At 46.6% G+C, this 12,675-nt stretch overlaps 1 protein-coding gene across 3 annotated transcripts in view; it reads right to left on the reverse strand.

Annotated features, from left to right (window-relative positions):
• The window catches only part of LOC116945516 (switch-associated protein 70-like), a 79,179-nt gene extending 74,730 nt beyond the window's left edge, over nt 1-4,449 (reverse strand). The window contains exon 1 of one of the 3 annotated variants that reach the window (XM_032959857.2): nt 3,800-4,449. In XM_032959857.2, coding sequence (XP_032815748.1) covers nt 3,800-3,895 — 96 coding nt within the window. In that variant the 5' untranslated portion in view covers nt 3,896-4,449. Of the gene's footprint in view, nt 1-2,258; nt 3,780-3,799 lie in introns of those variants that run through there. The other 2 variants (XM_032959856.2, XM_032959858.2) reach the window with 2 other exon arrangements.
• Nucleotides 4,450-12,675: the final 8,226 nt, after the last annotated feature.

Genomic DNA, 12,675 nt, shown 5'->3' on the forward strand with positions numbered 1-12,675 from the left:
ATATATATTTTTAGAAACAATAAAAACATTTTTACTAAATGTAACCGCGACACTGAGATGTCATCAATGAAGTACCAACGTGTACGTGGCAAGGGAGCAATTTTGCCAAACTCATTCGCGGCATTAGGAGGCGTTTTCCTCCAATATAATTTGGAGAAACAAAGGCATAAATATAAACGGAGAGAATAATAACAATCTCAGACTGTCCGATGACAGTCATTATCTCTCTGTAAATCAGCTCAAGCATCCCGTAAAGCACGTGACTTCTGTGTGGCCACTCCCACTCTGAATCCCTCTCCCCCGCCCCCTGTGAAAACAGACGCTGCTCCACCGTGCAGCGAAATTCTGATTGCTGCCTCCGCTCTCATCATCCTCTCATGTCTCCGATTAGCACGTCTGGGTACGTACGGTGCAAAAGAAATTCAACATACATACATACATCGATCTCTGACATCTTGGCCCGGTGATAACTTATCCACCCCCTCCCCTTCATCTCCGGCGCTCATTCTCTCTTCCTGCTGCTCGTCTTGAGCTTTACCCCTTTGTATGTCTTGGGGACTTCCAATCCCGCATCCCTTCCTTTTCCTGGTCACTTCTCTTTCCCCCCATTCATCAAATCCTGGACTCTACCCCCCCACCCCCCACCCCTCCGCGTGGTGTACCGTGGGCAATACATTGAATAAAAATAAAATGTATAGCAGTAGAGACCTAAACGAAGACGACCATGAGCAAAATAAAAGTTACGTAGTGTCCAACCAATGTGCTTAACGACCAACGATGTCTGACGGACTGAACTGGAAGACACAGCAGAGTGGGTGTGCACCGAGGGTAGTTAGTCAACGTGGCCCGGGATTTAAACAAAACATGAAGAGGTGGACGAGTGGATTTGAAAAGTGAATGCAATAACGAAACGTGACACGTCTAAAGAATAAGACGTTTTACCACGTACACGCATATGTGTGTTAGAAATACAATACACACGCCGACAAAGAAAACGGAACAAGAGCTTAAGAGTGTACGCAAAAGCACGAGGACGGGAATGCATGGGGTTACACAGAGAGGCAGAAAGGGGAACACTTTTGGATTAGAGAACAAATGGAAAGTCCTCGCATCGCAATAACTGTTACGGAAAGTAACTTCAGCAGGACACTTTGTGAGATGGGACGACGCCCGATTGGTCGAGACTCGTGAAGGAGTGGCAGCCAGTGGAGGGAATGCGTCAACGAGAGGAGATGGAATCATCTTGATGATGGATTGTGGTAGTACCACGAGGGATGATTATGATGATGACGACCACTTAAGAAGGCCTTCATCCGGCAGCGGCTGCTGGAGTCGCACTCATGACACACAGAGTGCTTGCAACAAATGAACCACAAGACCTTGCTGATCTCGTCAAGGAGCTTAAACCATCACGTCGACTCCGGTCATCCTCGCAACAGCAGCGGCGGCTAGTACATAGACGGTCACCGTATCGCGCGCTTTCAGATGCGCTTCTGCGGCCGTCTGGAACGTTCTTCCTTCTGATATTCGGAAACCACGGGATCTATGCACTTTTACATCAAAATTGAAAACTAATTTCTTTAGAACTGCTCCTTGTGTTAAGTTTGTTGTCCTTTCCCCCGCACCTCCGATTAGACTGTTGGCTACGTACGGTGCAAAAGAAGTTCAACATACATACGTACAAAAGGAGTTGACACCATCTCCAATAAAGCATGGATATCATTAAATGAGTGCACGGCGCGTCTATCAATGAACACAGTGTATTGTAAGAGTGCATTCCTACTGTAGTCTACCCATGCTGGGGGGCTAGAGAACATTCAATTGGCAAGCAGGCCAACAGGAAAACACACGGGAAGTTATGCTCGGCAGCTTCCCTCCAACATCCCGCTTACGTTAGTGTCACGTTTTTATGAGCGATGGAACACAAATGTGGCATACGTACAGTACACAGATGCAGTGGACGTAGTCAAAATAAATGCAGCGATGTGCATGCTGTATTCCACATTATTCTCTAGGTGGCAATGTTGTTGTTGTTGTTGAATCGCATCGCTATTGTGGTTTAAACAAACGTAAACAAAAATTGTCTCCAAAAACAAATACTGCATTTATAAAATTGTCCCAAACAACAACAAAATGTATCTCGTTCGTAGATGCTCCCGAGACAGCGGTGGACATTCCACATTCCCATGGAAAGGGAGTGGTGTGTGGGGGGGGTATCTCTATAGAACAACCATCGTTTATTTCCCAGTCATACTCACGGGATTGAACCACCCAGTGAGGATGATGGTATTCGCGACGGCCTTGGTGGTAGAGGTAGGCGTGATGTTCGCCGCTGCTTCGAATCCCGCGGCTACGCTGGTTAATTACTGCTGCAGTGTTGTCTAATGCCCATAACTGTCAACCGCTTATCAGTGCCGTACCTTATTACAGACCAATTCAGGCCGACCACGGGCAGCCCCAAGAACCAGCGGCAGTGGCGGCATTGGCCCCATGGACATGGCAGGGTGGAGGGAATGTGTGAAATTTAACTTCGCCATAAACAACACGCCAGTCACACGAAACCCAGGCCAGAACTCACTGACGATCACGATGATAACATACAACAACGACAACAAAAAACACTAAACACTGCCTTAAAATATATACAGTGTATACAATACAGTCGGCGACGTTTCGGGCAATGGCCCTATTTCACACCGCCACTGTCAACGCAGCATCGTCAAATAATGTGTTTGATGATAATGATAACATAAATAACAAATGATACATGACTGATGCTGAAAGACACTTGATACTGACGATCGATGATTGATAGCTGATATAATGTGGTGGTGACAGACTGATGGTGATCGATGATTGACGATGATGAGGATGTGATCATGATTGCTGCGCTAATACGTGGTGGGGGCGGACTGATAATCTGAGTGCACCCGAGATACGAATTTTAATTCTTCTCGCCCCTTGCCAGCCACGGCAGTGAAGAAGTAAATCGTCCGAGATGGAGAGCGATTGAGTCGGTTCGGGTGGAGGAGGTGCAGCTTGGTGAGGCCCTCGTCCAGCAGTGCATTGAACATGGCCGTATAACGTTGATGGTGTCTTCGCACCATCACTGCTGTTAGCTGCTGGCGGTGCTGATGATGATCGATGATGGTGTTGTCGACGGTGTTGTGTAGATGATCATCTTATTGATGATGCTGTTGATGATCTTGTCGATGAGGATGTTAACGGTGTTATAGGTCTTGTTGACGATGTTGATGTCGATGTTGATGATATTCTTAGCTCTTTCGGTAAAGTCACGTTGAAGGGAAACAATAAAATAATAAAATATATATAAAACAATAAAAGATTCTCACGACGTTTCGACCATAACACAAACGACTTTACCGAAAGAGCTAAGAATATGAATTACTGCAGTCACGAAAGCTTTAAATCAAGATGTTGATGATGTTGTGGATTATGTTGATGTTATACGAATTGGTTTTACCCTTTCTGGCAATAAAATTTGGTGTTAAGATGTTTAAACACCAAACAGAACCTTTGCAAAGGAATCCTGTCTGCATATCCTTGAAAAAGGTTTCTGTTTGGTGTTTAAACATCTTAACACCAAATTTTATTGCCGGAAAGGGTAAGACCTATTCTTTATTTTCATACTGGCAAGAGAGGTCCCAGATTGATGTTGAAGCTGTAGATGATGTTGCTGATACTGGTGATGTTGATGATAATGTTGCAGATGATGATGTCGTAGATGATGATGTTGTAGATGATGATGATACAGGGTGGTGATGGTGGTGTAATTCACCTTGAGCTGAGACTTGGACACTTTCCCGCTTTTGTCCGCGTCCAGCGCAGTGAACGCGTGCCAAATGGACTTGAGCAGCTCCTCCCGGAGAGACATTCTCTCTCCTCTCTCTCCTCCCTGCCTCTCCCTTCACTCACGACAGTCACTCCTCCACACAGTCACTCCTCCACACAGTCACTCCTCCACACAGCCACTCCTCCACACAGCCACTCCTCCACACAGTCACTCCTCCACACAGTCACTCCTCCACACAGCCACTCCTCCACACAGTCACTCCTCCACACAGCCACTCCTCCACACAGTCACTCCTCCACACAGCCACTCCTCCACACAGCCACTCCTCCACACAGTCACTCCTCCACACAGTCACTCCTCCACACAGTCACCCCTCGCTCCAGTCACCCCTCTCCGCAGTCACCCGTGGCTTCTCTTCCCCCTCTCCTTCCTCGTCTTTGCCCTATCTCTCCCTCCCTCTCTCTCTTATCCTCTTGCTCCCCTTTTCCTCCCTCTCTGAACTTCACGCTCTCCCTGTCACCTCCCTCTCCTCTCTCTCTCCCCGCTCTCTCTCCCCACGCTCTCTCTCTCCGCTCTCTCTCTCCCCGCTCTCTCTCCGCTCTCTCTCTCCGCTCTCTCTCCCCGCTCTCTCTCTCCCCGCTCTCCCCTCTGCGCTGCCGAGCCGCGAAACTTCCCCTTTCATCAACCCGGGCAGCCCGGGGGAACGGGGCGGGGCGAGGTCAAGGGAGGGGTGGGGCTAGCGACAAGGGGGAGGGACCGCAGACGAACGGGGCGGGGCTAGGCACGGCAGGGGAGGCGGGGCTAGACAAAATGAGGGCGGGGTTAATAACAAACACCTTTAAACGACCAATGGACCGGGCTCATCTGCCCTGGAAGCTGTAAGCCATTGGTGGAAATTCCACATTCCCATGGAATGGGGCCGGTCTCTGCATAGGACGACTGCTGTTGAACTGGCACCGAGTGGTAGACGTAGCCTTCACCCCTGCGGGATGGTCAGGCTGAGTCGGCTCCCGATCTGGAGTTGAACTCACAACCTTTCCGATGTGTGAGTTGAGTGGTCGACTCAAAGCGCCACCACCTGGCCAGATGAGACAAAGTAGCGGTTGGTTTTGTGCTACGAGGTTGGAACCCATTGATATCAAACACTTGTCTCGCCAGGGGAGAGCTGGACAAAGCGATAACGATATTTACACAAACCATTCAAAAAGACTGCCAATACGCTCACTCAGTTTCATAACCATTGCGACAGTCTACATTATAGACTGCCAATACGCTCACCAAGCTTAAAAACCAGGCTACAGTCTACATTATAAACTGCCAGTACACTCAGTCTACAGTAGTGTTTTTTGTTTATTATTTGTTTTTTATTTTTATTCACTTTCTTTATTATAATTTTTCTTTTTCTATCTACGTGACTTTACCGAAAGACACAAAGAATATGAATTCCTGCAGTCACGAAAGTTTTAAGACAGCTGAGCTATACAGTTCTTTTTCAGAAGATGATAGCTCAACGAAGTGGCTAAATGTGCAGGGAAATACCGGACGACCCGGAGAAAAATCAACGCGACCACGGGGAGAACACGCAAACTCCAAATATCGAGACGTCAGGGTCGGGATCGAACCCACGACCTATTGTATACCAGGCGAGGTAGTTAACATCTCGCCACCGTGGCGCTCGTACATATGGGGGTGCGTTCACCACAGCGTTATTTCTTCGTATTAAGCAATATATGAGGGCTTCATTGGGGGTATCGGGAATACCGTGAATAATACAAATATTACAGACGGTAAAGATTATTCCGCAAATAAAAACGATATATTACAAGACATCAGTAAGTATTATGAACCGAACTCACAAATGCATTCTACTGTACTCCCATGTGGCAGTGGCGAGAGACGAGTTTGCAGGAGCTGTCCTTCCCCCCACCCCTCAGATTAGTACGGTTGTCTACGTACGGTGCGAAAGAAGTTCAACATACAAGCAGTGCCGGATTAAGCTAGTGCGGGGCCTGTAGCATATGTTATAAAGGGGCCCTAAATAAAAAAAATTATAACACAATTTTTTTACCTGCATAGTAAAGTAATCGTATTTGTTCATTTGCTACACAGCCAGATAATACGACAAATCGCTAACTTTAAACACCCAGTCGTTAATAAAATTTAAGGCAGTATAGTCCTATAGTAATAGAACAAGTGCAGAATCACTGAACCGGAATTAATATCTTCAAAGCATTTAGCGCAGGGCCCTTGAAAGTGCGGGGCCCGTAGCTACATGTGTGGCTACTTTTGCTACTAGGAGAATCCGTCACTGCATACATGTGTAATGACTGACTCACAGACACTAAGAGTAGGCGGAACTCTGTTTATGAACACGGCCTGGCAGTTAGCGCTTTATAACTCGTCACTAAATCAACTACGGTTCCCAGTCAGGACAGCTGGTAGACTGCCTGTCTGGCGACGCCGAGATGGTGAATCCGGAGACGACGGTGAAGACTCCAGCAGCAGCACCACGGGGATCGCCCCACTCCACGCGACAGCCCCGAGGTCCCCTCCCGGGGCCCCTCTTATACTCTCAGCGTGGCCTGGCTCCGCCCACGGCCACGCCCCCCTTCTGGAACCTACTAGCGGGTTCTCGATGTGCCCCTTCCGTAACCATTCCCCTACATCCCTCTCTGGTCTATCACGTGGCCTGCTGTCAGTCAGGGCTGCTGTAAGCTACAGATCCGCTTCACTGCAAGCAAGCCAGCGCTAAGCTGCTAAATGACCGATTCTATGTCACTACACGTGAATACGATCTGCGATAATGACGACGAATCGTGATAATCGAATCGCGGGGGGGGGGGATCTGATTCGCTGAGAGCGTGCGTGGGCTCTCATTGGCTGAGTGAATGATGGGGGTGGGTACATTTCCTCGGCCAGCGCTGCTGCGTACTCTCAATAAATTTAGTCACTATTTTTTTTGTATCCAAGACAAAGAGCGCTATAACGAATCAGCGTTCTGTGGGGTCGCGCTTAACAAGGTCTGTATAGGAGTGATGCTACTGGTCGTCTAGAGGTGGGGCTAGCGGCATAACGGTTGGGATAGTGGACTAGTGACACGGCTAATTGTCTAGGGGTAGTGCTTGAAGTCTAAGGGTGAAATTAGTAGTTTAGGAGTCAGCGTTAGTTGTCAATGGATGGGACCTCAGGTATTCGTATGGGTAAAGATTAAGCATAAACATTTACAATTTGAGCGTGCAGTTCGCTTATAATGGCTAAAGGTACTGCGTGCCATCATGGAACGCACAGTGGATAGATAATGAGTGATTTGATTTATCATCATCCCATTGCTTCTGTTTATGACTATCATCATCATGCTGTTGCTGCAACGACTGCAGCAGATGCTGATGATAATGATGTCATGATTTTAAGATAATGTATTCTGCAAAAAAAAGGCTAGTTCTTTTTCGTTTTAATTATTCACACAGATCAATACTTCAAATGGACGAAGGGATTTTGACTTGTACGTCTAAGTGGCTCCGTATGCTTGGATGTCATAATAGCAGTCCGGACGTCAACGGCGGCCATTCTGCCTCCAACGAAACCGCAAACAAAAATAAGCGCATATAACGACTCACTCATCCGGAAAGAAACAAAAATACAATAACAAAAATAACGTTATTTTGTTATTGTATTTTTTACCCAAAGAGTCAAAATAATGACGTTCATTAGTGCACGCCTTTGACAATTCACTGCTGGATCAAGGCCACCCCAATGCCTCTCAGTAACTCAGTAACGAGAGTTGCTGAATCGCACTTCACCAGTGCTGATCAGTGCGAGTTGGTGACAGGGTGGGGTAACCAAGACCGGTTAAGAAATCACTTGCCAGCTGATGGTGTTCGTGGCTTGGAAATCGAATTCGGGTTATTGGCTTGGAAGCCCTGGTGTGCTGTAATTGCGCCACGGCTCCAACATACACGAGTGAAATATATATGAATGCATCTTAATTGACTCTTTACTTCGTTAAGCAAGGGACAATTCAATCAATGAAGGGTTCTGAACTAGCCTTCAGGAGGCTAAAGAAATACGAAATGTCACATCATTTGCTCGGTATGAAGTAATACAATAATCCCCAACATATCTCACGACAAAGGACGCTTCTTTTCCCGCACAGCCTCTTGAGTTGTGATAACGCTGCATTTATACGCTTTCGAAATTCAACTTTTAAACGACAATCAAGGTTCAATGTTCATTTAAACTGAGTTCCAGATGAACATGTAGCTTTTAACACAGTTGATATTTAATTTTGAAATTCCATCCTTTTCACAGTCAGAAATACAGTGGCCCCTTTGCAATTGCACGTTCTCGTTAACGCTTTCCAACTAAGGTTGAGAGGTTTAATGCATTGGCACTGTCCATTTGCTGATCTGTCCATTTGTTTGAATAACATTAATACGCAAACTTGCCATGTTGACAATCTCTGTTCACTCTCATAGAGAGACAGAATCATTCAGAGGCACTGGAAGTCACGAACAAGTAAAAAAGTAAACCAATATTTGGCCATGCTCTGTGGTCCTATACTTGTATGTTTTTCCCAATTCCATTCATGAGTGATTAGCCATGTGGCAGGAAACCGGAGTACCTGAAAAAAACCCACGCGTGCAAGAGGGGGGGGGGGGGGTAACGCTCAATCCCCGTGCAGATGGTGAGAATAATCCACTTTTTGCGAATTAATCCACTTGCTGGCAGGCCGGGAAATGATGACCTTGACACTATTGGGTAGGGAATGTCATGAATTTGTGTGATCCACCAACCCCACACGCAATTTGTCGATTTACTAACTGCGGTTTGCCATACTCTTTGCTTCTTTCAGTAAAGTCACGTAGTTAGAAATAATTACTTTATTCATGCAGTGACGAAAGCTTCAAATCAAGATTGCGGTTTATCAATTATGCGGTTGGCTGGGTGGGTGGTGGGAGGAATTTAGGAAACCTTTTGCATAATTTCAACTTCCATGCCGGGAGTGTCGAACTGGTGACCTCTGCTTGGAGCGCAAGGCCAGTGCTCTGTTGTGAACCGCCACTTAGTTATTGTCGCATTTGTCGAGTGACGTCTCATTATTGAGGTGGTGTCGGGGTCTCTACCGATTTAGGACCAAACATCGGAGGCAGGAGCGATCCCGCTGGGACCGACGTTGGCCTGCGGGTTGGAACCGTCGGAACCAACGCCGGCCCCAACGTTTCGCGTCGACCGGGTTGAAACTCACGCATCTCATAACAGAGGTTGTTTTTTTTTGGTTTGGATCGCGTAAATATGTAAATGTGTCGTTAAGACCCGCCACCACCCGACACAGCCAACTAGTAAGGGTTGTCACGTAAACAGAACGTGGCCAATTCGTCACTAGTACAGCCACACCGGTTGTGTGTTGGAGAGCCAAGCCACAACATTCACAATCTGAGCAACGACGTTTCGCCAGTAATTACAACCAGCTTCATCAGGCGACAGCCAGATTTCATAAGCGTGACTGGGGTGGAACTGTGTTTAACAACAACAACAACAATAATATAAATTTAAACGAGACTTCTTCTTTCCGTCGACCGTGGTGGGAAGCGACTGCCTTGAGCCCCGCGCCTCCTCGGCCACCTTGCCGCGTGGCCTCCCACGCTGAGCAGGGCCACCCTGCCGCGTGATGATGCGGCCAGCCGGGGCTGTGGCGGTGTGGCGTGGCCTGGCCCTCCCGGTGGCCGTTGGTCGGATGTGAGTGCCTCTCACTTTTGTCTCCAATGGACAGGTAACGGAGGATGTAACGGAGGATGTAACGGACGGATATAACGGATGATGTAACGGACGGACGGCGTTCCGTTTTCTAAGTGCCGCCTTCCCCTTGCCCATGGGACCCGGGTTCACAATCCCTCCACTGTAGCGGGCCATACAGATTAAGATAATAAAAAAACTAAATGGCCGGCGCCGTTTCAAGGCGGCGAAATGTAAACTTGAATTATTTAGCAAGGGATTAAAGTTAAACACAAGTCATACAATGAATTGCTTGCGAATATTCTCCTTTTCGAGCTGAATTATGTTGCAAATAATTTGGCAGCGGTGCACACGCAACGTTTCATGACAAACACTCTCGTCAGCAACACTGCCTTAAAATAAGTATATTAACTTGGCAACGTTTCGGGCAAGACGTTTCAGGCAATGTCCCTTGTTCAGAGCACACCTAGCCAGCTGACAACCTCTCTGCATTCAATGAACAGGGTCTGGACCTTTTTCTACGACACTGCCTTAAAATAAATACATCGATGACTGTCAACGTTTTGAGCAAAGGCCAAAACGTCACCGATTTTAAACACAGTTTATACAAAGCAGTGTTGTTGACGAGGGTGTTGAGTTTTCTTTGTGATCAAACAATACTAGAATACGACGTTTCGGTTGCAACACAAGCAACCATCATCAGGTAAGAATGAATGATAAAACACAGACACGGGAACAGCATAGGCAGACACACATGCAGAGAGAGAGACACACACAGAGATACACAGCGAGACACACCTGATGATGGTTGCTTGTGTTCCAACCGAAACATCGTATTCTATTATTATTTGATTTTATTTTCTACGTGACTTTACCGAAAGAACCAAAGAGTAATTCCTGCAGTCACGAAACCTTCGAATTTAGTTTTCCTTTGTGAACTATATTGCAATACATTCTAACAGTAAATTATTTCATAACTGTATTTACTAAGCAGAATATGCAATAATATATTATTAAGTTATGCCTCGGAAATGTTTCATGATGTGAGGTAGAGTATTTCCCATTATGTATTTCCGTACGAGCATCAGAGACATGCGTGATGTTGATGTACGTGCATGGTCTTAGCATGATATCCTTCAGGGGCTTTCTTAGATAACTATTGTAGGCCACATATACAGTACCAATATACGTGTGTTGCAGTCATTCGTGATTAGCCTGAGCCAATCATCCTGCGACACTTGAAAACTCCGTTTAATTATATTTTGGCTGCCTGGATTTTAATACGTAATCTAATATCCATGATTATGAATGTCAGATTGGCTTATGAGGTGAGACAGAGTGAATTTGAACCCCCAATGCCACCCAGCCACATGGACACCTGGCTGGGTGATTAAACTAACACGGTCTGAGAAATGTTCATCACAATTGGAATATTAAAATAATAATCTATAGCGATAATAATCGACGTTAATAATTAACCCAACCAGAACGGCCCCCACAATGACACTGTGGAATTTCCATGGCGATAAACGCCACCTCATTGCTCATTTGAGATGACTCTGCGAATTTCACCTGAAATTAACGTCTAATAATAATGCAATAAAAATATACACTAACTTTTACATACAATACACTGTGGAGGAGTAGGCCAAATATCCTTCATGGGGGATCTCTAGAGCCCGTTAGAGTGGACGTCCGTCCACCAACGGTGGCGTGGGCAGGCAATTCCAGGCCTGTGCCTTTAGTTTGATCAACTTCCGAGGACAATAACACTGCCCTTTAAAGACCCAACAAAAACTTAACTGGGTCTCAACACTATAATGGGGGATGTTTGGGGTTTTATCCAATTAGGGTATAATTTAAGGGGGAAAAAAAACATTCCATATTGGTGAGACATAGTTATGGTCTTTCATTTTTTTAAAAACAATAACAGACTCTCAGGCCCCTTGCAGTAAATTCATTTAATGATTCTGGGAATGCATCAGCGTCTTTCCAGCATGGTACAAAGTGGGCTAACGTGGCATCATTAAGTTATTGCCAACTGGACGGAGCTGGCAGTGAGCTTCGTCATGGAAGTCAAGAGTGCCTGAAAACAGCAGCAGAGCCAACCACATGTTGGCCTGAGCAGAGGCTGCGGCATGTAGCGATAGCAGCGTGCAGAGTATAGAGACAGGGTCTGTAGTGACACCAGCGTGTAGAGAATAGAGACAGGGTCTGTAGTGACACCAGCGTGTAGAGTATAGAGACGGGGTCTGTAGTGACACCAGTGTGTAGACTACAGAGACAGAGTCTGTAGTGACACCAGCGTGTAGAGTAGAGAGACAGAGTCTGTAGTGACACCAGCGTGTAGAGTAGAGAGACAGGGTCTGTAGTGACACCAGCGTGTAGAGTAGAGAGACAGGATCTGTAGTGACACCAGCGTGTAGACTACAGAGACAGGGTCTGTAGTGACACCAGCGTGTAGACTAGAGAGACAGAGTCTGTAGTGACACCAGCGTGTAGACTATAGAGACAGGGTCTGTAGTGACACCAGCGTGTAGACTACAGAGACAGAGTCTGTAGAGACACCAGCGTGTAGACTAGAGAGACAGAGTCTGTAGTGACACCAGCGTGCAGACTACAGAGACAGAGTCTGTAGTGACACCAGCGTGTAGACTACAGAGACAGGGTCTGTAGTGACACCAGCGTGTAGACTACAGAGACAGGGTCTGTAGTGACACCAGCGTGTAGACTACAGAGACAGGGTATGTAGTGACACCAGCGTGTTGACTAGAGAGACAGAGTCTATAGTGACACCAGCGTGTAGACTACAGAGACAGAGTCTGTAGTGACACCAGCGTGTAGACTACAGACAGAGTCTGTAGTGACACCAGCGTGTAGACTACAGAGACAGAGTCTGTAGTGACACCAGTGTGTAGACTACAGAGACAGAGTCTGTAGTGACACCAGCGTGTAGACTAGAGAGACAGAGTCTATAGTGACACCAGCGTGTAGACTAGAGAGACAGAGTCTGTAGTGACACCAACGTGTAGACTACAGAGACTGAGTCTGTAGTGACACCAGCGTGTAGACTAGAGAGACAGAGTCTGTAGTGACACCAGCGTGTAGACTAGAGAGACAGAGTCTGT

This window comes from Petromyzon marinus, chromosome 24 (genome assembly GCF_048934315.1).
Source record: "Petromyzon marinus isolate PM22_M1 ecotype Great Lakes invasive population chromosome 24, UKy_Petmar_22M1.pri1.0, whole genome shotgun sequence".
Lineage (NCBI taxonomy): Eukaryota > Metazoa > Chordata > Hyperoartia > Petromyzontiformes > Petromyzontidae > Petromyzon > Petromyzon marinus.